We start from the raw sequence: 26,876 nt of genomic DNA on the forward strand, positions 1-26,876 counted from the left end.
GTAGTCAAATTAAATCGGGTGATGCTGAGGGAATTAGATTAGGAAATGAGACACTTAAAGTAGTAAAGGAGTTTTGCTATTTAGGGAGTAAAATAACTGATGATGGTCGAAGTAGAGAGGATATAAAATGTAGACTGGTAATGGCAAGGAAATCGTTTCTGAAGAAGAGAAATTTGTTAACATCGAGTATAGATTTAAGTGTCAGGAAGTCGTTTCTGAAAGTATTTGTATGGAGTGTAGCCATGTATGGAAGTGAAACATGGATGATAACCAGTTTGGACAAGAAGAGAATAGAAGCTTTCGAAATGTGGTGCTACAGAAGAATGCTGAAGATAAGGTGGGTAGATCGCGTAACTAATGAGGAGGCATTGAATAGGATTGGGGAGAAGAGAAGTTTGTGGCACGACTAGAAGAAGGGATCGGTTGGTAGGACATGTTTTGAGGCATCAAGGGATCACAAATTTAGCATTGGAGGGCAGCGTGGAGGGTAAAAATCGTAGAGGGAGACCAAGAGATGAATACACTAAGCAGATTCAGAAGGATGTAGGTTGCAGTAGGTACTGGGAGATGAAGAAGCTTGCACAGGATAAAGTAGCATGGAGAGCTGCATCAAACCAGTCTCAGGACTGAAGACCACAACAACAACAACAACAGATGTGCGAGTAGAAACACAATTTTATCATGTCCAACAACTCCAGTGGTACTCCTCACAGGAAACATTTTATAAAGGAGAGACAAGTGAACTGAAAATATTCGACAGAATTCCTGTTTGAAGGTTAAACGTGAATCACTGTACATCAGCCGTCTTAATACTCCCATGCCAAGTACTTCGGCATCTCTCTAGGACAGAGTGGTGTACGAGTATTCTCTTGGCCGACCTGCAACTACAGTATATTGCGGGTGCGGCCCAAGGATAAAGGGCTTACACGAGCAAAGTACACAACTTCAATGAGGCGCACGCCAGGCAGCAGTGCGAGTGCTACTGGAAGTCACTGACCCAACAGACCTGTTTGCTTCCCGGGGCCACGTGACTGCAATGGCTCCTCTATGCAGCCTAGGTATTTAGGGCGGTGCAACACTACTACAATCCAGACAGTACCAACTCCCATACGTTTTATCCCACCGCCGGCGTGCCCCAATGCTCTGTCCTTTCCCCTCTCCTCTATCTCCTGTATACTGCAGATATGCCCAAACCTCCCCCCCCCCCCTCCTTGTTCACCTCGTATATGCTGAGGACACTGTCTTCCTGCCCATCTATTCTACCCTCTATATGTACCGTCTTCATCTTTTTATTGACTGTCCCACTTGGCTGAAGAGCGGTGGATTGTGCCGCTGCCAGCCCTCTCCTGTCCATGAATGAAATCACAATAAAGAAAAAAAATACTCCAAGCCAGTTTTCCGCCGAGCTATGGGTCAAGAGCTGACTGCACTCGCCGTTCTTCAATCGATGTCAAATCCGGAATTTTCGCTACGTACTATGCCGTGCCATTTGCTAGCCACTACCGACTGGGAGAGCCACCACACCACCGTGACCAGGACTTGGCCTCTGCATTGCAAACGACCAGGATTTGGGTATCAGCCATCAAGCTTATCTTCGTACATCAAATGGACCTCGAACACTATCTTGTCCTGCAACCACGTGAATATGAGACCTTGACTATTTCATCATTAAGGCCTTTAGTCTAATTTCGGACTTCTGCATTTCAGTGCTGATTGCGGACCTTCACAAACTATTGTAAGTGATTAACTTTTCTCCAAAGAGGACTTTATGGTTGACGCATTTATTAATAAAGCTGCTGTATATTGTTTATCTGGGCTGTGTTCTCTTTGCATTTCAATCAGCACAGGACATATCAGATAGTCTGCTTAAGATCTAGATAGTAAGTCTCAACTAACTTCTTCCTAATGGAGAGTACCATTGCCATCATGAGAAATAGTACCATTTTCTGGCTCAGGAATGGAAATATTGTTCATCAAAATATACTTGCAGTGTGCTGTGTACTATGAATAAAGTAGCTTCTAGTATAGAAACTATAGATTTATGGACATATCCTTAGTAAAGCTTATGTTTTTACTTACCATCATACGGATCATTCCACAGTTATTCCCTACTTTTCATAATCACCTGTATTGGGTGTTCAATAATTGTGTACTCCCTTAACATTTTGTAAATGATTCTAGATATTGAAATCTGGTATCTGTCAATACACCAATGGGTAATTATTTTGCTACATGCTTAATGACTGTAGCTTTCTTAAAGCAGCGAGTTATTAAGCTAAGCATGGGTCTCATACGTAGGATAACGTTCTTTCTTAACAGGAATTGATAGCTACACAAAGGAGAGGTACAGTAACATGGCCTAATGTTTGTCATGCTGTAAATACTGTACCTTCACATGACAAACGCTAAAACAACGCAAATTTTGCATCATTATTTACATGGAAAGAGTGCCAAGTACTTGTTGAGATCTCAGTTTGATACTTGAATTGCTTGCAAAACATTTAGAGTGTCCATGTCGCATGAGACTCATTTATCATCGGTCACTTTTTACAGCTTTCTAAAATAATGTAAAATTCTTAGCAAGAAAATTTATGTAAGACACTTAGAATCACTAAGTTTATCTTAGAATAGCCTGTGGCTGTTGTTATTTGTTAATAACATATATTTATCACACTGTTATTTTGTAGTACCATTTACATAATATCTTTATCTCATAATTATTTTATTTGCTTGCTTGAATGCATGTGCTGTCTTGTATGCTCACTGTTTCATACACACTTTTTTTCTGTTTGGCACTGTAAGTTATACAGAACAGTCTGACCTTTGTGCATACTGCAAACAACTTACTTCATGCAATTCCAGGAGAATATAAAAACATTGTGGTACTAAACACTGTGATAAATATCAACCATTCCACTGTCTTGACTTCATTATCTGTTATTTGTTTTCTGTAGAAGCAATTTCATTTCCTGTTAACTGCTCATGCAATGCCATCAGTAAACGACACTCTTCTGCGGGCAGTATCAAATTTTCACTTTATTTTAAATACAGATAAAAGTTTTCTGTAATTTTTTTCAATTTTGTTGGTTTATTAATTTAGCATGTACTAGCTATTTTTTGAAAATAATTATTTAATATGCATTATAGTCGAACTATGAGTCACTGTTTCATTCCTATGGTGCACTGCCTCACTTAACATCGTTTTCTGTAATTCCTTCCACAACAATTTACGCAGCATGAGAACTTATATAAGCTTTTTACTTTACTGTCAAAGTGCATAACTGATTTGTCATCACCACAAAAAAAATTAAATAACATTTCAAATATATCGAATATCTGTACTATAGAACATCAAGATCATATCCAGCTGGGTAGTCATGTATGTTAAGGGGACCACACCGTCGTTCAAGTCGAAAAAAAATCAATTTTCGGTTTTCATCATATTTCGATAGACTAAGGTTTTATTTCGGTAATCTGAAAAGGATTTTGCCGAAAAAAATTTTTTTTCGAGCATTTAAAAGAGCATTTTCCTACCACATGTCTTTATGTGCTACGCCCACTTTTCTGTCACCCACTTTTCTGGATATATTCTAGATCTTTATATCCCCTTTATTGCACGTTAGGGATTTGTTTTTACTCCAGAGTGTGATGGCTACCCTTGGAATGCAGTGGTCGGTATTCTTTTGTTTCTGCTGTTTGTAAACAACACGCTTTCAAACACATGGTTAGTTTTGTTCAAGTGTGATTGCGAGTAGTTGTTATACTTATGTTTGCAGTGCTTGTTTACGTGTGTTTTGTTCTGTTTATTGAAGATGACAAAACATAAAGGTATTTTCAAGAAACGGCAATTTAGAGGAAACAAGTTTAGAAAGCTTTCTGTACAAGAGGTTATGTCGGCTGGTGACGATGTTCCTAGTTGTCATTCTTCAACAAGTGCATCATCAAAGAAGCTCTCACCATTTCAAGAGAGTTACAACGAATTTACTGTAAGTGACGAAGGGTGCAGTAACATTATAAATTTGAAAATATTATCAGATGTAATTTCTAAATTTGTACAATGTAGACAGTGTGATGAGTCACAGAGTGTGAAACTTTGTGAGAGTACCAGTGGAAGAAAAGCCCTAGCAATTGCTTTGGATTTAATTTACACTAAATGCTCAGCTGCGATTTCATTTCTGAGTTCTTCAAAACAAGATGCAAGTGGCCCTTATGAAATCAATACTAGATTAGTTTATACCTTACGATCCATTGGCAATGGCATGGCCGTGGGGAGAACATTTTGTTCAGTGATGAACTAACATCAATCACCAAATAAATTTGAAAAACTGACTGCAATATTAGAGAAAGCTGTATGTGAGATCATTGAGGAAAGCATGAAACTGCCTGCTGGGGAAGCAGTGGAAGAAAATAATGGATGTTTGGATATTGCAGTTGCACTTGATGGAAGTTGGCAGAGAAGAGGACATACTTCTCTGAATGGAGTAGTGACTACTACGAGTGTAGACACCGGTAATGTGTTAGGTGTGGAGATAATGTCTAAATATTGCAAATGTTGTAAAATCAGTGAACATAAAGAACACAACTGTGTGGCTAATTTTAGAGGAACAAGTGGCGGTATGGAAGTTCATGGAGTACAACAAATATTTCATCGCTCCATAGAAACAAGAGGCATACGGTACACCAAATATTTGGCTGATGGTGACAGTAAGGCATGTGGTGAACTCTAAACCATATGGAGATGGCATTATTGGCAAAATATAATGTGTAGGCCATGTTCAAAAACGTTTGGGAACAAGGCTGAGAAAACTAAATGTTGATATGAGAGGAACAAAATTAGAAGATGGAAAATTGTTGACCGGACAGGGTCGGTTAACTAAAACTGTAATAGAAAACTTGCAGGCATACTATGGGCAGGCAATTAGGAGAAATAAAGACAGTCTGGAGGCAATGAAGAGAGATGTTTGGGCCATATTCTTTCATAAGTCCTCTACTGATGATAAGCCACGTCATGGATTATGTCCATCAGGAGAAAATTTGTGGTTCAAATACAATAGGGCTCAGGCAACTGGAGAATCTTATTCTCAACAGCATTCTCTTCCTGCTACTGTTATTACAACAATTAAACCTATTTTCAGAGACTTGACTCATCCTGACCTTCTAAGGAAATGTCTGCATGGGCAGACACAGAACCCAAATGAATATTTCAACAGCATAATTTGGAACAGCCTTCCTAAAACTGTATTTGTAGGCATGCATTCAATGAAACTAGGAGTTCATGATGCTGTTATTACATTCAGTTGTGGTAATATTGGAAAGTGTTGGGTACTGAAAGAGCTTGGAATTAATCCTGGTGAAAATATGATCACTGGGCTGCAACATTGCGAGAAAATGAAGATAGCCGATGAAGGTCTGCATCTAATATGGTCAAGGAAGCAATACAAACATCCAGGAAGGTGAAAAAGAAGCTGGAAGACCTGCTAGAGGCCAAAGAAGGGCCATCATATGCAGCAGGACAGTTTTAATTAACTGTAAGTAACAAATATCAAAAGTTTTTTCTTTAAATTCAATTTCCCGCAAACCAAAATTTTCAGTATATCGCCCCATTATATCAGAAACTATCATAGATAAATGAATGAAATTTTCAGAGACACTGCATAACATAAAAAGCCACCTCTGGTACTACATTCATTAATATTCCCCCATTAGGAATTTCACAACAAATATTTTCTGCAGAAAAACTTAATATTTTTTGTTAGTAAATCAAAAAAAGTATTTCTTAACAACTACAAAATTGATATAGTAAATTTTAGTACAGTTGACTCTATTAGCATCGTGTTACATACAGTAAAAATATTAAGGTCCTGCATCAAATAGGTTTTTTTTCAGAAATGGGTCAAATACTTGCCTAAATTAACATGGGTTGGATAGGCAGGGTGTGGCACCCCTTCAAGCATCAGTCCAGGACAGGGAGGTTCACTGGTCCAGGATCCAATGTGCCCAGAGGATTAATGATGGTTGGGGTGTCGGTCAGACCTGATGTGGTTTTTTGGAGGTTTCCCATGTCTGACTAGGCGAACACTCAGCTGCTTCTCAACTCCCACTTCAGTTACATGATTCACAAATATTTAGAATACTTTCAAAATATTCACATGAATAGCACTGCACTTAGAGAGTTGGGGTACCCATTGTTCTGACTATAATAACAAATGCAAAACTTCATTACTTCAAAAATACTGTTACAGGAAAACACTTGCAATGGAGCGGCTGCACTACTAGTCTGAATGTCAACACATGACTGAGAGTGAGGTGGGCTGGGCACAACTCTGTCAGCCATTGGCCAGCCAGTAGAGTGGACTACATAGAGGCTGCACTTGCATCTAAGAGTGGAGGGCTCTGCTGATTCTAACATATTGTGGCATCTGAGGTGCCCGGACTGTGGATGTGGAATCTTATGTAGGTCACTAGACCCCTCCTCCCTTGGGGGTGGAGCGTCATGGTTCCCAGGCAAGAGTGGATGAATGCAATGTGGAAATTGTCCCTGTGTCAAAGGAGGCCTTGGAGGCAAGGGAGGAGGGCAGCTCCCTGCCAGCAGAGACATTAGAATTTGGGATAAAGTGGCCAGCTTGAGGAGCACACTGACACCCCCTGTGGGAGCATGAGGTGACAGGAGCAGCAATGGGCAATCCAATCAGGGATCCATGGCGATGTCCAGCGGCAGTGGGGGAGGTGGAGGCGAATCCACCACAGGCTGAGACCACATAGGAGACACTGAATCAGTGAGGGACCTATCCACTGGCTAGAGGGGCACTCGAGGTGCTGCTTCAGGCTGTGGCGTAGTAGCCTTATTGTGTCGCACTGATGCATTTGAGAATTGTGGCTGTAGCACTATCAGTTGGGCTGCATCCAGTGACCGGGGCACCGACAAAGGTGGTAGTATAGCCAGGATGAGTGCGTGGGTGCCCACCCAGACTTGGAGCTGATTTTGATGGCACCAGACCTCCTGGTCTTCAGCCAGAGAGTGCAGACATGGCAGCCATTTGGACACACAGTCATTGCCAGTAACCAGCACAGATGCCAACCAAACCACTCACCCAGACTGGCATACATGGCAGAAAGTGCTGTACAGTGGAACGCAATGGTGGATGAGAACCCAAATGGAAAAGGTGGAGCAGCATCCACAGCTGGAACCCTTGGAGATTCTTGACAGGGCTATGGAAAACAACAGCAGTTGTCTGGTAGGCTGTCAGAATAAACAGTAATACCTCCTCAGGGGGAATGTCCTGTAGATACTTTTTCCTTTGGGTCTTAAAAGGTGCAAACCATGTGCTCGACCTCCCTGTTAGATTGGGCGTGAAAGAGAGGGGACTGAACATGGCGAATGCCCAACCACACACAGAAATCATGAAATACCTGAGACAGGAACTGAGGTCCATTGTCAGAAACGAGAGTAACTGGGAGACCTTCCACAGAAAAATTTTTGAAGGAGCCTGAATAGTAACTTCATTAGTGGCCAAGGAGCATCAGCCCACATGTGTAAAACGTGAAAAAATGTCAATGACGATCAGCCAAAACACATTCAGAAACACACCCACAAAATCCTTATGGATGCGTTGTTAGGGGTGGTTTGCTGGACGCCCTGGGGAAACTATGCCTTGGGAGCAACCTGTTGATTAGGGGGGTGAGGACACAGCAACCAAATGCTCCTGTTCTTGGTCAATGCTGGGCCAGTACAAGTCTGCGAGCCAATGCTGTGGTTCAGAAAACACTCCACTAACCCTTATGCAACAGCTGTAAGACACCCACCACAGACTCCTGGGAATGACCACCCTGTGAGCTGTATCATCCATGGAGAGGAGGAGAACCCTGTCTAATATCAAAAGACAATGGCGCCAGACAAAGTAGGTACAAAGCATGTCAGAAGTGTGGCACAGAGGACAAGATGACCAACATTGCTGGACCAGGTGGATAGCCTGCTTCAGAATGGAGTCAGACATGGTGGCCTTGGCAACCCAGGTTCTAGTGATTGGAAAGCAGTCTACCACTTGGCAGGAGTCGACATCCAAACGAAAACATAAGAGCTCCTCTCGATCAAACTCAGGTTCTGGACACAAGGGCAGCCTGCATAAGTCATTTGAATCGAAATAGTGCCCAGTAGGGCGAGAATGGATGTCATAGTAGTATCTAAAGAGGAACAAGGCCCACTGCCGGAACCTGTGGACCACCTTATCGTGTGCCCAGCAGACGGACTCAATAATGAAGCTAATGGCATGTTGTCCATAGTGGGTTGAAATTTGGTGCCATGTAAGAACTCGTCACACAAATTTGGTGACCATATACCCAATGGCCAGAGCGTCCTTATCGGCCTGAGGGTAGTGGACCTTTGCTGGACTGAGAGTTTTGGATACAAATGACAGTGGCTACTCCGAGCTATCTGCGTTCTGATGGGTGAAGACCATCTTAACACCATACTGCGAGACACTCATAGCCAAAACCAATGGTTTGTTAGGATCAAAAGTAGCTTGAAAAAGGCCTGGTCACACGTGGGAGACCAGACAAAGGAAGCACCACTGCAGAGAAGAAGGTAGAGAGGATGTGCAACGATGAATACCCCAGGAAAAATGCCTACTGTTCATGCAATGATGAGGGATGGGATAGGTCCATAACGCCCTTGACCAGACTTGCCAAGGGTTTGACACCCTGCCATGATATGGTGTGGCCCAAATACTCAAGAGAGTGTTGGAAAAACTTAGATTTCTGTAGATTTCAATGCATACCCAAAGTTTTTCAAAAAGGGCCCAGATAGTCCGCAGATGGTTGCCCGTACCAGTAACGACAATGTCATGTAGCTAGTTGAAACAGTGCAGAATAATAGACATGACCAGTTCCAGATAGCTTTGAAAAATTGCAGGGCTACTTGCCTTACCAATCATTAACTATTACTATTGATACAGGCCTAAAGGTATATTAAGGAACATGATACATTTTGACTCCTCATCTATGGGTAACTGGTTATATGCTTCGGGAAGATCAAGTTTGGAGAAGAACTGACTCCATGTTAAGCATATGAACAGTGCTTCAGGAAGATCAAGTTTGGAGAAGAACTGACACCCTGTTAAGCGTATGAACAGCTCTTTGAGATATAGCAATGAGTTTGTGTCGACCATGGACTGTGAATGCGTGGTGCCCTGAAAATCATTGCCAACTCTCAGTCTACCAGATGATTTCATCATCATAACAAAAGGCATGGCCTTTCATTACAGGAAATGGAAACCACAACCCTAAGAGACCCGAACCAATCCAGCTCCATCTTGGCCTGGGAGTGAAGGGCTATCAGGATCTAGCAAGCAAGAAAAAATCTAGGACCATTTAAAGGTTTTGTGGACTTTAAAGTCTGTGGTGTACCCTAGGCCTTCCACAAAAATATCCTGGAATTCAGAGCATGGAGATTCGAAAGACTGATAGCAGACATCAGCAGAGACCAACTGTATGAAGTGACTGAAAAGCGAAAGACCTGAAAGGCATCAACCCCAGAAAGGTTTACTGAGCTAGCATCTTGAACAACAATAAAAGTATTAGGCCGCATTACTCATCTATAGGTAGTATCATTTCTGGGTTGACCAAGCAAGAGGATTTGGTGTTTACCAGATCCCCATAGGTACCTTATTACCAGCAACAGCACAAGGGAGGTAAGATCTGAATATGTTTGGGCATTTGGGCATTAGGCAGGGAAACTGCCGCACCCTTGTCCACCTGCAGGTGCAGATGCCATGAGACAACCAAGACCTCGACAAAGAATTTGTTGGATTCCTGACTGGGAATTAGCCTTGACAATGCCACTTCCTGGATATCCATACCCATGTTCTCTGATACTGCATTCTGTGCCATTGAGTGGCGGACTGCTGTAGTGTGGCCATTCTTCTGACACTAATGACAGATGGCCCAATGCTGGGGACATTCTGATCTATCGTGTTGGGAGAAACAAGATGCACATGACGGCAACAGGGAGCAGCAGCTGGTATGTTGTTAACATGCTGCATGGAAGCTGCCAGATTGGCACTTGTAACTTAGGCTATGAAGAACCACAGCCAAAGCATGATAAAACTGATGGAGCTAATTCTTGCATTGGTAGAATTCAACTCTGGTGGCCACAATGTGCAGGTGACGGTGATAATAGGAAGACAATGACTAGCAAAAATTGTCAAAAAGCAAACAAGAAGTTTTCTGTAACAGGGCCAACTGCTGATACACTAGATACCCGATACACGGCAGGAGGAATACATGACAAAAACAGTGCATGACGTACCTCCACTTCTGTAAAGTGAAAGGCAGTGAAATGTTGCTGTAGCCAGAATCTGTACACTTCCCAATTTTCTGGTGCCTCATCAAACAGCAAGAATGGAGGAAGGAACATAGCCAGATACAAAGGAGAAGAGAGAAATGCCTGCACAGCCTGTCGCATGACTGTAAGAAGTTCCCTCTGTTGTTGCACCAATGTTTGAAGCAGTCTCCATGTCATGACAAGAAAAATGTCACAACAAATGCAAAAAACAACTACACAACAAAACATGTGAAAACGACCCTACTCATGGTCAATGTGTTCTCACTACATGAACAGGCATATAATTAAAAAAAAAAAAAAGACACAACACTTTATTACTTCAAGAATACTGGTGCACAAAAACAGTTGCCATGGAGTGGCTGCACTACTAGCCCAAGACACATACGCAGAATGTCAACGTATACTGAGAGCAAGGGTGGTCAGGCCTGACTCTTTAAGCTGCCGGCCAACCACTAGGGTGCACTATGGGGAGGCTGCACACGCATCTGAAAGTGGAGGCCTCTGGTGGTGCTAGCATCTTGTGGCTTTTGTGGGATGTCATACAACTGTGAGCCATGTGGAGTCTTATGTGAGTCACTATACACACATCCTGTCCTGAGGCTGGGGGGTAAAAGTGTGGCAGCAGGGTAGGGCAGCCACCCCTTAAATTAACCTTGTGAAAACCATTGATAATCATGCCAAACTTGTACAAATGCTGGACAAAAGTACAAGAAAAAGAAGAAGAACTTCAAGGGTAAATTGAAATAGGAATAATACATAATCAGTGAACAAGCTAATGGTCACTCAACACCAAACTTTTAACTGCATTCACATTTTTCATTCACATTTTTATTTCACGTGATCATGCATCTATGTGAAAATCATACAATACATAATTCATACGAATATCTCTTTCAGCATTTTATAGAGTAGTATATGCCACCTTTGATTTCCATGCTATGCGCTGCCTTTGATTTCTTCCTCTAGTATTTTTCACATTCAAATTCAAAGCATACTTTTTTTCTGTTTTAGACCATGCTACCTGTGGTGCTGAGCCACAGCCCATCAGGTTCCTCCACAAAGACTCTAGCTCACTATGCACAGGAGATCAATTCAGGTGAGGTTCTAATAGTCAGTGAGAGAAGTCTGCCTGCATTTGTTCAGATGCTAATTATTAATTATGAGTAACATGTCTCTATAATAATGATTCTGCACTGCCTTCTTTTTGTTCCTTAAACTGTTAGCCTGCTTCTAATTTTTCAATTTTGTTACAATTTTCACTGGCATAAAAAAGTTAGAGCATTTGAATATGTTATGTGGAATAGTAATTTAGCTTCTCCTTCAGCACATCTTACACATATGGTTTGCAGTAGATTTTAGAGACCCTGTTTTAAAAAAAATTAAACTCACTTAACTTAACACTCATAAATTTATCAAGATCAAATTTTGTTTTACAATGCAGGAAATAACTAACTGCAATTTTGTTTTAGAACTAGCATGCACTTTCCCTGTACAAAGAGCATGACTAAACTTTTACTCTAGCAAGCGCAGCAGCAGTTTAGTTAGTCAAAACCACACTGCTGAACACACCCAAACATGCGTATGTACCAGACAAATTACCATACTATCTTCTCTGGATGGCTGCCGATTTATGACCACAGGTATCCAATGGTTCGTTTCCAACTTATGGTTGTCCACAAAATTTTGCTCAATTCATCATCTTCTTCAAGGATGAAACAGGGACTGAGATCCCTTGCTGGATAAAGGTCTCATCCAGGCCTTTCCATGTCTTCAGCAATATACACTCATGTTCTTCCATTGGAAGATTTACATTTCTTCTCATCTACAGCTACACCTATATTCTGCAACCCACTGAGAAATGATTGGAAGAGAGTACTACCCACTCTACAATCTATTAAGGTTTATTACTGTTCCATTTGACTGCTTGGTAAAAATTACTCCTCAAAAGCCCATGTGTGCACTGTAATGTGCTGGCAAAACATAGGATATTACAGTATATTCCTACATTCCTCACTTAATACTCATTCTTGAAACCTTTTGAGTAAGCTTCCACGGGGTAGAAGGTGTCTGTCTTCAGGTATCTGTCAGTTCAGGTTTTTCAGTGTCTCCAAAACACTATCCCATCAGTCAAACAAACATGTGCCCATGTGTGCTGTCCTTCATTTTATATCTTCAATATAACCTGTTAGTACTGTTTGTATGATTCCCCCACACTTCTCAGATGAGTTGCACAAATATTTTGTATGCAGTCTTCATTGCTGACTGATTGCATTTTCTCAGTATCCCATCAATGAAGCAAAGTCTGCCATCCACTTATTTCTTCTGAGCCTATGTGATCATTATATATCATATCCTTATAAATAGTTACACCATGTATATGTATGAGTTGATAGATTACTATTGTAATTCAATGATACTGTACACAGTTTTTCATTTCTGAACATATAAAGTAAGTTTCCAGTCTTTGTACCACTTTGAAATCTTATTAAGATCTGACTGAAGATCCATGCAGCTTTTCCCAGACAATATTTGATTAGAAATAACTATTTCTGCAAAAAATCTGAGATTATTATTAATACTGATTCTCAGTACATTAATATATAAGCAGCACTCAAATGAATACGATACACATGGAAAAAAGTAAATAAACTGTTTATTATTTCAAAAGTTATTGTCATAACTGTTAATACATTTCTCCCATTGTGAGACGCAAAAATGTTTGCATTTGCCTACAGAACCATGATTGTACCCATATGTGGATATCTTTAGGGCTCCAAAATGTAGAAATCACATGGGGAGATATGAGGACTGTATCCAGGATGTGCAAAGGCTTCCCAGCAAAAGTTCTGCAGTGTATCTGAAACAGGTAGGCCTGTGTGGTGTCACCACCAGACACCACACTTGCTAGGTGGTAGCCTTTAAATCGGCCGCGGTCCGTTAGTATATGTCGGACCCGCGTGTCGCCACTGTCAGTGATTGCAGACCGAGCGCCGCCACACGGCAGGTCTAGAGAGACTTCCTAGCACTCGCCCCAGTTGTACAGCCGACTTTGCTAGCGATGGGTCACTGACAAATTACGCTCTCATTAGCCGAGACGATAGTTAGCATAGCCTTCAGCTACGTCATTTGCTACGACCTAGCAAGGCGCGATTATCATTTGCTATTTATCTTGTGATGCATGTACCGTCAGACCGATGTTCACCAATTATGGATTAAAGTTAAGTATTCCAGAAGCTATGTACTTTATTTGCTAGTATTCATTCCGTGTCCTGTTCCAGACCTCACGCCAGCCTGTGTGAGCTTAAACGCGTGCCTTTCGGTCTCCCGTCCATTGTGGATTGGCTGTCTTGCCAGTCCACAACAGCCTGTCCACACATTGCCAAGCTAGTTTTAAGTAAGCTGCAGAAGTTTTACAGTGAAGCACATCCTTCATGCAGTCCAAACCTGTCCCAATGCAATTTTAATACTTTTGGAGTACCTAAGGAAAAGCATTCATGGCTGTCAATTTGCTTTGGATGAAGAGGTTCACATCTGTGTACAATCACAGTTCCATAGTCAACTGCAAACATGTTTCTGTGAAGAAATTGACCATCTTGTTTCATGGCGGAGTAAGTGTACTAAATTTTATGGTATTACTCTTGAAATACATAAAAATAACAGTTTACTTAATCAAACAATAGAAAATCCTGGCTGGAATAACTATAATATGTAAAGGATAAATTGTGACTCACTGCATGAGGAGGCATTAAGTCACAGAAAGGCACAATACAAATACTGCTAAATGTTTAACTTTCAGACAAAACAGTCCTCCTCCAGAAGCAGAAAACACACACACAAATGTGCAGAAAACACACACACAAGTGTGCTCCTTGGGGACAGGATAAGGTTGCTAGGTGCAGTGTCAGGAGGCTGAGATGGGGGGAGGAAGGGGAGAGGAGAGATATAGAGAAATGGAAAAGGCTAGTAGGGGTGTTGGTAGAATATAAGGCACACATAGTGCTGGAGTGGGATCAGGGACAGAGATGGAGATAGGGATTAGTGACGATTGAGGCCAGGTGGGTTATGAGAAAGAAGGATAACTTGTAGGGAGAGTTCCCGACTGTGCAGTTCAGAAACATTTATGTTGATAGGAATGACTCAGGTGGCACAGACTGTGGAGTAGTCATTGAAGTGGAACATATCATATTGGCCAGTATGTTCAGCAGTTGGGTGGTCCAGCTGTGTCCTGGCAACGGTTTAGCAGTGGTTGTACACTACTGGCCATTAAAATTGCTACACCACAAAGATGACGTGCTACAGGCATGAAATTTAAGCGACAGGAATAAGATGCTGTGTGATATGCAAATGCTTAGCTTTTCAGAGCATTCACACAAGGTTGGTGCCAGTGGCGACATCTACAATGTGCTGACATGAGGAAAGTTTCCAACCGATTTCTCATACACAAACAGCAGTTGACCAGTGTTGCCTCGTGAAATGTTGTTGTGAAGCCTCGTGTAAGGAGGAGAAATGCGTACCATCACGAATCCGACTTTGATAAAGGTCGGAGTGTAGCCTATCGCGATTGCGGTTTATCGTATTGCAACATTGCTGCTTGCGTTGGTCGAGATCCAATGACTGTTAGTAGAATATGGAATTGGTGAGTTCAAGAGGATAATACGGAATGTCGTGCTGGATCCCAATGGCCTCGTATCACTAGCAGTCGAGATGACAGGCATCTTATCCACGTGGCTGTAACGGATCGTGCAGCCACGTCTTGATCCCTCAGTCAACAGATGGAGACATTTGCAAGACAACAAACATCTACACGAACAGTTCGATGACGTTTGGAGCAGCATGGACTATCAGCTCGGAGACCATGGCTGCGGTTACCCTTGAAGCTGCATCACAGACAGGAGCACCTGCGGTGGTGTACTCAACGACAAAGCTGGGTGCACGAATGGCAAAAACTCATTTTTTCGGATGAATGCAGGTTCTGTTTACCGCATCATGATGAGTGCATCCATGTTTGGTGGCATCGCGATGAACACACATTGGAAGCGTGTATTCATCATCGCCATACTGGCATACCACCCGGCGTGATGGTATGGGGTGCCATTGGTTACGTGTCTCGGTCACCTTTTGTTCGGATTGACGGCACTTTGAACAGTGGATATTACATTTCAGTTCTGTTATGACCCGTGGCTCTACCCTTCATTCGATCCATGCAAAACCCTTCATTTCAGCAGGATAATGCACAACCACATATTGCAGGTCATGTACGGGCCTTTCTGGATACAGAAAATGATTGACTGCTGCCCTGGCCAGCACATTGAAAACGTCTGGTCAATGGTGGCCGAACATCACAATACGCCAGTCGCTACTCTTGATGAACTGTGGTATCGTGTTGAATCTGCATGGGCAGCTGTACCTGTACACACCATCCAAGCTCTGTTGACTCAATGCCCAGGCGTATCAAGGCTGTTATTACGGCCAGAGATGGTTGTTCTGGATACTGATTTCTCAGGATCTATGCACCCAAATTGCATGAAAATGTAATCACATGTCAGTTCTAGTATAATATATTTGTCCATTTGAACCCCGTTTATCATCTGCATTTCTTCTTGGTGTAGCAATTTTAATGGCCAGTAGTGTATATATGTACAGGCAGCTTGTTGGTTCTCATGCCCATGTAGAAAGTAACTCAGGGGTTACAGCTTAGTTTGTAGATCACATGGCTGCTTTCACAGATACACCTGCCTCTAAAGGGTATGGGGATGCCTTAACGGAGCTGGACTAGGTGGTAGTGGGAGGTTGTGTGAGACAGATCTTGTCTTGCACCTAGGACTATTGCAGGCATATGAGCCACAAGGCAAACACTTGGGAGAAGGGGGGGAGTAGGGATGCACAAGGATGTTGTGCAGATTTGTTGGGTAGCTGAATAACGCTGTGGGAAGTATATGGAGAATACTGAGAGTCCTCCTTGTGGACAGATGGGGGTGGGAGGTGGGAGGTGACTGAAGAGACAAGGCACAGGAGATCTTCCATATTTACAGCATTCTGGGGCTGGAATAGATCCACAACTTTTTTTGTGATTATGATAACCATTATGAAACCTGTCTTAAATGTATGTCTTGTGTTATTCTTGTGGAAAATTAGCCATGATTGGTGTAACACAAGACATACTTTTATAGCTGAGTTGATAATAGACAAGTAGTCCAAAACTGGTTACCAATAAATAACGATTTAAGTGTGATTTAAGTCAGTTCTCATAATGGTTATTGTAAACTCAGGAGATTTGTTTCTCGGCACGATTAGGAGGGTAATTTCAATCTGTAATTGCATCAGTGAGACCTTTGGTGCATTTGGAGAGGGAGTGCTTGCCCATGGCCTTGTCACTATTGAACAATACGTTCCCCAAAGCCTGACTGACTCAAAACCTACTATCTCCTTCCTGGTCATCATGGCCAACTATATCCTCACCTAAAATCACTTTGTCTATGAAGGCATCACCTACGAACAAATCCATGGTACAGCAAAGAGGGCCAACATGGCAGCACCCTATGCAAGCCTTTTCATAGGCCATCTAGAATAATTATTCATAATCATGCTGTTTCATATTCATTGATGACATCTTTGTGATCTGGACTGAGGGTGAGGACACCTTATCTGCACTTTCCGAGAAACTCAACATCTTCTTCGTCACTCTCTTCGCCTGATCCTCCTCGACCCAACAAGCCACCTTCCTTGATGTTGACCACATCAATACATCAGTACCTCCGACTGCATCAAACCTACCAACCATCAACAATATCTTGACAGCTGGCACCCACTCCATTGCAAGAAGTCCCTTCCACACAACCTAACCACCCGTGGTCATCACATCTGTGATGACAATCAGTCCTCTTCAAATATGCCACAGGTCTCACTGTGACCTTCACAGACCGAAATTACCCTCCCAACCTTGACCAGAAACAAATCTACCATGCCTTGTCTCTCCAGTCACTTACTACCTCGCACATGCCAACTAACAGGCCACAGAGGAGCATTCGTCTTATGAAGCAGCACCACCCAGGACTGGAGCAACTGAAACACATTCTCTATCAGAGTTTCAACTACCTCTCATCATGGCCTGAAGAAGAATATCCTACCCACTATCATCTACACCCATCCCACAGTAGTATTCCACCACAAACAGCACCTGCAAAATATCCTTGTCCATCCCCACCCCATCTCTGCTCCCAAACTCTTGCCTCATTGCTCACATCCCTGCAGTAGACATATATACAAAACCTGAAAACAATTTACTTACTTTTTTCCATGTGTCTTGTTTTTATCTGACTATTCCTTGTACAACATGAACAGTAAGAGTCTCAGTTCATTATTTAAAATACTTGATGTAACTTCTATATCTGATGATGACTCTGCATCCAAAATAAGATGCTGCAGCCTCCTTACCAAATAACTGTCAATCCAGTTACAAGTTTTGTAGATACTGTGATAGCATGTGAAGGTTCCAGTCTTTACTCCCAAAATAATTTGACTTCCTACCACCACAAAAATTACTTTTTTGTTCAGCTTCATTGCTCATTCAGTAAACTCATGTGAAAATATATCTGGCTTACATACATTTTACAACAAATATTCCAGATTATTTTGGTTTTATTTCAAGATTACTGATACATGTGAAGACTGACTCATCAAGATAGTCATGTATGCTAGATTAATGATAAAATAGTATACCAACAGTTCTGTGTAAAGCTTTTATAACTCATACTAAGATTAATGTAATCATAATTTCATCATTTAAAAATAGTTCAGATTCAGAATCTACCAATAATGCCTCTTCATATTGCTTACTATAAGTACCAATAACAATGTTGCTGCTTATATACAAACTCCAGTAGTTATAATCAATTTCACAGTAATGGTAATTAGCCAGAAAATAACATAATCTACTGTACACCCGTGACCATTCTGATTCAATAATCTCTGTATTCCAAACAACAATTGCTTAGTATCTGTTTATGTTTATCGCTACTCCTGACCAAGCAGTATGATGTTAACAGAACTGTCAATTTACAAACATTTTTTGTGTGCTTAATGTTCTGTACTACAGTACTACAGATGAAAAATAAGTAATTGCATCTAGCTTTGTAATAAACTATCTGTGAATATTATTGAGTACAAATATCAATTTCTTATTCAGATAAAACTACACATAAACACAAGGGAATCTAAAACATTAAGCCACAAAATTCACTCTTAAACAGTTCTTAATAAACATTAAAGATATCAGGATTTTTTTTACCTTTATCCAGTTGCTGAAAATTAAAAGTGATCCACTATTTTCTTTTATTTTAAGCTTCTGTTCATAAAAAAAAAATACTTCCAAACAGACAATAAAGACACAATGGTTCTGTCCGACCACCGTGTCATCGTCAGCTCTTAGGCATCACCAGATGCGAATACAGAGGGGCATGTGGTTAGCACACTGCTCTCTTGGCCATTGTCAGTTTTAGTGACCAGTACCACTACTTCTCTGACAAGTAGCTCCTTAATTGGCCTCACAAGGAATGAGTGCACCACACTTGCCAACAGCGTTTGGCAGACCCGTACAGTGAGCCACCCAAGTGCTAGCGATGCCCAATGTGCTTAACTTTGGAGATCTGATGGGAACCAGTGTTACCACTTTGGCAAGGCTGTTGGCTCACTAAGCAAAGCTATACATATATCAGTGTCAGCAGTACAATCCTCTCTCACATCTTTTGCTTTGTGTTATTAACAGAAATGTATTTTTCCTTTATTTATTAATGCTTATTTCTTTTCAGTATTCTGTATAATTTCCAGTTAGCTTATTTGTATTTCTACTACACAAATCACACAACTTCACAGTTTTTTTCTTTGATATTACCTTTAAATATTAATAGTGTATAATCAACTTTACTGGTCTTTCCAGTGAAATCATACCACTCTCAGTAAAGAACAGTAATATCTTTTCCTGCCCTGTCCTTTACTTAATATTCTAAAATTAACTTTTGTTTATATTTAATTATTTCCGTGATGTTATGATCTTTACTTTAAAACTGATCAAAATCAACAATTAGCTCTCTATTTAAAAGAAAAAAAAATGTTGCAGAGACTGAAAACTGAATAGAATGAGGTGGAGGAACTTTTGTTTCAGGTGAAGAACATATCAGTTCTAAGCTAATCGTAAATATTTAAGCTTGAATAACAAGTACATTGATTTTGTTCTACTGGTTTTTGTTTACTTCAAATTAGTTTTTGGCTTATTGGACCATCTTCAGTGACTAGCATCTGAAAGGGACACTAGTTCTTAGGTAAACAAACATTACAAGCATAGATAAAATCCACTGTCATAGAGTGTCGTGCATCAATCTTGTTTCTTGGCATTGAAATACAATGGACAATGTTAATCATAATAAGTAATTAAACCACACAATGTTACAGGTTAAATGGTTAAAATACTAAAGTTTGTGAGGCAAAATCAAATAATGGAAAGTCCAGGATGGACTAATGACAATATTATGAAACGGATAGATCACTAGTCACAAATAGCAGAGATGCTGAGTCACAGATAGGCACAACAAAAAGACTGTCAAATAAGTAAGCTTTCAGCCAAAAAGGCTTTCACCAGAAAGAGACAACATACACCTACACACACACGCACACACACACACACACACACACACACACACACACACACACACACACACATCCAAAAGCATACACACATGACGGCAGTCTCTGGCTGCCAAAGTACGGAGTGCCACAAGGTTCTGTCCTAGGACCTCTACTGTTCCTCCTTTATATTGATGATATAAATTACTTTATTAAATTGGGAAAACTAATCTTATTTGCTGATGACACCAGCATATTAATAATAGCTGCTGACAAAATCTCATTGGAAGTAGCAATAGATACTGTAATGTCCCAAATTACTAGCTGGTTTCAAAAAAATAAAATAATACTAAACAAAGAAAAAACTGTCTTTATGAATCTCCACTCTTCTCCACATGTGCAAAACTTTGTTACAGTACCATACCTTGAAAATACTTTACTGAACTGGGTTACTGACACTAAGGTCTATGGGTACAAGATAATTTAAAATGGGACTGTCATATAAAAGAACCTGAGAAAAAACTTTCTAAAGCTTGTTATGCTCTGCGTGTGTTAAATAAAAGTGCAAGCAAGTCAACAGTTATTCAGGCGTATTATGCATACTTCGATGCACTACTTCAATATGGGCTAATCTTCTGGGGAAATACAGCCACCAGCATAAAGATCTTTAGGATGCAGAAAAGAGCAATCAGGGCTATCTGCAACCTAAGAAAACTGGAAACATGTAGACCACATTTCATCCAGATGAAAATAATGAGCCTACCGAGCCTTTACATATATGAGTGTATCCTGTTCGTAAATGAGTATCTTTTAAACCAAACTGGACATCTTCAACAAAATAAGCATATACACAGTCACAACACAAGAAACACAAATAATATCCACATGTCACAGTGTAGAACAGCACTATACCAAAAAAGTGTATCACATATAACAGTTCAGCTATATAACAGCCTACCCAGTGATTTAAAATCGCAGCAACATAATTTTTTTTTAAAACATAATCTTAAGTCATTTCTAGTGGAAAAATGTTTTTACTCTGTAAAAGAATTTTTAAATTACAAAAATAGCCTTGTAAACAATGATTATGTAATAATGGTTAAATTCAAATTGCTATATTTGTCACTTGTAATTTATGATTGTTATCTGTAATTAATTTTGTCATGCGCTCTCTCTCTCTCTCTCTCTCTCTCTCTCTCTGTGTGTGTGTGTGTGTGTGTGTGTGTGTGTGTGTGTGTGTGTGTGTGTGTGTGTGTGTGTGTCTGCTCCTTTCGCAATTTTGACTTGTCCTATATTCAATGTACTGTTTAAGTATGTAATGAATCAAATGGACCAATAAATAAATGAAAAAAATGAAAATGAAGGCCAGACCACTCTAATTCTGATGAAGATCTATTTGGCCAAATGTTTACTTGTTTGACAGTCTTATTGTTGTTCTTGTCTGTGACTCAGCATTTTCACTATGTGATGAGGAGTAACCTATCCTTTTCATAATAAAGTTTGTGGGGTCTTGACATTGGCTGAGAAACCATTAATCTGAGCAACTTTCATTTGTGTCATGCAACAAAAATGTTTTTTAACACTGTAAACTAAACTTTAGCCAATGGACAATATTATACACAATAATTAAAATTGCACGTTGTACAGTTATGGTGCCACAGTTAGTGAGGTTGTGAGAATGGTTGCCCACTGTTTAACTGAGCACTAGTATCTTATGTTGTGCAAATTGTAAATCACATATTTATGCAATGGGCGATATGAAACACAGTACGTGGTTGAAAAACACAAATTGAAGTATTATACATAGAACAAAAACAGTGTTCTTGTTACTCAACCTTAAATATGAAATTGTTCTATCAAGAAGTAACAGAAGACTCCATAAACAAAGTGCAGCATAAAAGAAACAAGTTGATGTACAGCTAAGCTGCTGAGTTCTTGATGGGCATTGAAATAAGACTTACAATACACCTTTGATTCAATAATCTCTACTAGGCCCGGCTTCACACCCCCTGCACCTCAGCCGCATTATGCTATCTCCACTCATCCTACCCTTAGACTTTCCTCAGCAGTCACCTCTTTTCTCTGTTCTATCTCCATCACTCAATCTGCTCTTCCATGTTATTGTGTGATGTCAACAACTGCTGCAGTGAGCTCATTGGTATGATTTCCCTATCCTGTGAACATACTGCCTCTCCCTCCTTGACATCAGTCACCCTTCTCAGAACCTCCCTTCTGCTCCCAACCACCTCTCTCCCCTCACCCACTCCATCCAACACAGTCCCTCACCCCAGTCTGCTTCAGTGCTGGCAAAAGGTAGTAAGCAGGTAAAATATAGCTGCACAGGTATATGTGTGTGTATCTGTACCTAATTGTTCTGAATAAAAATTCATCAAAAAGTTATTAACCTTGTCAGCATTCTTTCTGTCCCTGTCAATGACTCAGTGCTTCAAGTATTCAGTGAGTTGTTACCTATACTCCTTAAAATATTTCACCAAGTATTTTTCATTCTTAAGTTAAACATGACACTTCAGTTTAGCATACCACAAAAAGACAATGGGGTGTACTATCAGACACACTCTCAATGTTCTTGAAACCTACTGATCAGCTAGAGCATTATGATCACCAACCTGCTGTCAATATAAACCCATCCAGTGTCACCTGGTGAGGAATGATTAATATTCAGACACATACACATGGTGCATGTAGTATCAGTGAGCATGCTGTCCGTGTATAGAATGGGGAAGGGGAACAATCTATCCAAGTTTCATCAAGGGCAAATTGTGATGGCCCAGAAGCTCAACACAAGCATTTTGGAAACTGCACAACTTGTCGGATGTTCAAGGAGTGCTGTGGTGTGTGTCTTCAGAATGTGGTGAAACCAATGTGAAACACATTCAGATGTCACGGAATTGGGTGGCCACCCCTCATTACAAATTTTGGACAGGGTAGGTTGGTCAGACTGGTAAAACAGGACAGCCTGTGAACTGTGGTGGAACTAACATCACGATTTAATGCTGGACAGAGTACATGTGTGTGTGAACACACAGTGCACCAAACACTCCCAACAATGGTCTCCGCAGCCAACAACCCATGCATGTATCAATTTTAACACCACAACATTGGCAACTGTGAGGTAAATTGGCACATGGCCATTGGCACTGGACATTAGCACAGTGGCAGAGCATTGCATGGTCTGATGAATGTCAATGCCTTCTTCATCGTGCTGATGTGAGGCACAAATCTGTCATCTTCAGGGGATCAGTTCCTTGACACCTGTACTACCAGACAGATACGAGCTGGCAGTGGCTCTATTATACTCTGGAGAACACTCACATGCACATCTATGGGTCCAGTGGAGCTCGTGCAAGGCACCATGATGGCCAAGGAGTATCCCACTCTGGTTGCAGACCACAGACACTCTTTCATGACGATCATGTTTCCCGACGGCAGTGGCGTTTTTCAACAGGATAATGCACCATGTCACAAGACCATGAAAGTGATGGAGCATTTTGACAAACACAGAGGCAAGTTCAATTGATTTCCTGGCCCTCTAGATGGCTAGATCTGAACCAGATCAAATAGATCTGCGAAGTGATTGAACTTGGTGTCAGAGCTCATATCCCCCTCCCTGGAATTTATGGGTATTTGGTGACTTGTGTGTGTAGATGTGGTACCAACACCCTCTAGCGACCTACCATGGCCTCACTGCTTCTATCGCAGGATGCGTTGTGGCTGTTATCCCTGCCAAAGGTGGGCATACTGGCTATTATGTAGGTGGTCATAATGTTCTGGCTGATCATTGTATATGAGATATTGAAAAACTACTTGTGGTAAATTCACATGAATCAGTCAACATCAGTGGCTTCAAAGAAGTTCTTAAAATCTCAAAAAGGTAAGCATCAAATTTTCAATGCCCCAGAATGGAAGGCTCAAGTCACAAGGCAGAAATAGATTAATGACACATTTGTCTGACCATGATCATAATCAAAAAACTTTTAAGCAGGTCCTTTACTATATATGAATAATAATTTCTATGTTTCCGAATGACAATGAATGATTCTAATGGTGGAAATGCAGTTTCATCATTTTTGGCAGTGATCAGATCAAAATATTAGTACAAAATTGTCAGCTACTGTGAACCTTTTCCTTAACAACACTCTTACCACATGAGCCATTAGAATATGTCTAATGGCATCCCTCAAATTTCAACTATGGACACATCTACTACTTCTGAATCTACTTGAAAATTCTCACACACACCATGCCCAACAAGCCTCTGTGGGAGAAAAAATATAGCAGAAGATAGCATCTCCATGGCCTGAAAGTTCTTCTGTTATTAGAATTTACATGATGTCTTGTAGTACAACCAACAGTTCAAATGAGTCTGGAAGGTATGTGAGTGGTAATAGTAGATTATGTCCTGTTCAGAATTATTCTCCAGTGGTTTACTTGGTGGGAGCATTAACCTTGAAAGGTAAACTATGACTTCAGGTGACAGTTCTCAAGACAGTTTTAATCTCTCGTGCATTTTCAGAGCCACCACCCTCCTCCCACTCTTCATATCCAGATATTCAAAGTGAACATTGCTTATGTCATTCTACAGACATCATAATATTTTTACATAAATAATCAGCTATTGCAGCAGAAGATGTGAGGGTAACTCAGGTATCACGAAGAAATAGAAATAATAATTATTTATGTCACTAAAAAAGTATGACTGAGTTTACAATATGTCATATTCTTATGTAAAAATTCAATAGGTTTAAATCATTTTCATTTCTCTCATTTACAGTAATGAAAAGTTGTTCACTGCACCATGTTGTTACAGGCAAGTTTCGGAAGTACGATTATGGAAAAACAGGTAATATGGAACGTTATGGAACTCCTGAGCCACCAGCTTACAACATTTCCAACATGCGTGCACCCATTTCACTTCACTTTGCTAGCAATGATTGGCTTGCCAACATACAGGTTTGTACTGCATATATGCCTGTTGCTGCTTTATTTCAGTGACATTCTTTTACAGTTTCTAAAATTTTTATTCAAATTATGCTGCCTTTATATTTCAGCCTACTATCATTCTTCTCTCTATTTAGCTTTAAAACCTATTTTTTTTTTAGAATTCAACAGAACACTTCATCCCTGAATTTAATCATTTCCCTGACTGGAATACTTCAGGTCTTTGTTTATTGGTATAGACATTCTAGCTGTAATTCCAGCATCAAAAATTAATTATGTTATTTTTCCCATGCTAATAGTAACAAATATATCACAACATTTCTGCATGAACTACACTTTTATTTAAAAGTGTCAGAGGCTTTCATTCATGTTACCAAGCATTTCTTTTTTTAACACTAGTGATTATACAGTCAGCTCTTGATAATATGAACTCAAGGGGAGAGGGAAAAAGTTCATATTACTGATAGTTCAAAGTAATAAGAGTTCAAATAACTGAGGGGGACAGAGGAAAAATTCAAATAAATGAGAGTCTGATTGAAAGTAAATTGTAGTACATACATAAAAACATACATTTGTACATTCATCTTCAATTTAATAATGTGCAAAATAATACAGACACATATACATGTGGTACATACATGCAGTATACAGGGTGTTACAAAAAGGTACGGCCAAACTTTCAGGAAACATTCCTCACACACAAAGAAAGAAAATATGTTATGTGGACATGTGTCCGGAAACGCTTACTTTCCACGTTAGAGCTCATTTTATTACTTCTCTTCAAATCACATTAACCATGGAATGGAAACACACAGCAACAGAATGAACCAGCGTGACTTCAAACACTTTGTTACAGGAAATGTTCAAAATGTCCTCCGTTAGCAAGGATACATGCATCCACCCTCCGTCGCATGGAATCCCTGATGCGCTGATGCAGCCCTGGAGAATGGCGTATTGTATCACAGCCATCCACAGTATGAGCATGAAGAGTCTCTATATTTGGTATTGGGGTTGCGTAGACAAGAGCTTTCAAATGCCCCCATAAATGAAAGTCAAGAGGGTTGAGGTCAGGAGAGCATGGAGGCCATGGAATTGGTCTGCCTCTACGAATCCATCGGTCACCGAATCTGTTGTTGAGAAGCGTACGAACACTTTGACTGAAATGTGCAGGAGCTCCATTGTTCGTGAACCACATGTTGTGTCGTACTTGTAAAGGCACATGTTCTAGCAGCACAGGTAGAGTATCCCGTATGAAATCATGATAACGTGCTCCATTGAGCGTAGGTGGAAGAACAAAACTAAAATGAGCTCTAACATTGAAATTAAGTGTTTCCGGACACATGTCCACATAACATCTTTTCTTTATTTGTGTGTGAGGAATGTTTCCTGAAAGTTTGGCCGTATCTTTTTGTAACACCCTGTATATGAAAAACACGATGATGATGAGGTCCCATACTCCGAGTAGCATAGGGGACGATGCGGGAGACCTGCACCGCTGTACTAGGCAAGGTCCTAGTGGAGGTGACACAACGACACCCAGCCATCTCGAGGCAGGAAAAATCCCTGACCCTGCCAGGAATCGAACCCGGGACCCCGTACGCGGGAAGCGAGAACGCTACCGCAAGACCATGAGCTGTGGACATGAAAAACACCAATGAAAATATTATGTATCATTTTGAAAAATAGTTGGGGATTTTCTTTTGAGAGAGTGACTTCCAGCTAGTGTGGTCCAGTGAATTTTTGATAATGATAAGAACCGAAAAGAACCCGTCACTCATTTCTGTTCTGAGGGTATGGACAGATGGCCTTACCTCACTCAATGTGACTGGAGTTGGTAATTGTTCTTCATTATCTCCTCATTCTTATGCTGACAGGTCAACCCTTCGGATCTGGTTCGAACACCATGGACACCAATGTCATTATCAACATGAACAAAATCCTCACAGATTAATTCACCACA

General features: G+C 40.6%; 1 protein-coding gene across 1 annotated transcript in view; it reads left to right on the plus strand.

Annotated features, from left to right (window-relative positions):
• Nucleotides 1–26,876, plus strand: part of LOC126198523 (lipase 3-like) — a 202,319-nt gene that overhangs the window by 146,199 nt on the left and 29,244 nt on the right. Inside the window, exons 6-7 of the mRNA XM_049934912.1 lie at nt 11,351–11,435; nt 24,786–24,928. Coding sequence (XP_049790869.1) covers nt 11,351–11,435; nt 24,786–24,928 — 228 coding nt within the window. The remainder of the gene's footprint in view (nt 1–11,350; nt 11,436–24,785; nt 24,929–26,876) is intronic.

The sequence above is a fragment of the Schistocerca nitens genome, chromosome 8, assembly GCF_023898315.1.
Source record: "Schistocerca nitens isolate TAMUIC-IGC-003100 chromosome 8, iqSchNite1.1, whole genome shotgun sequence".
NCBI classification, from domain to species: domain Eukaryota; kingdom Metazoa; phylum Arthropoda; class Insecta; order Orthoptera; family Acrididae; genus Schistocerca; species Schistocerca nitens.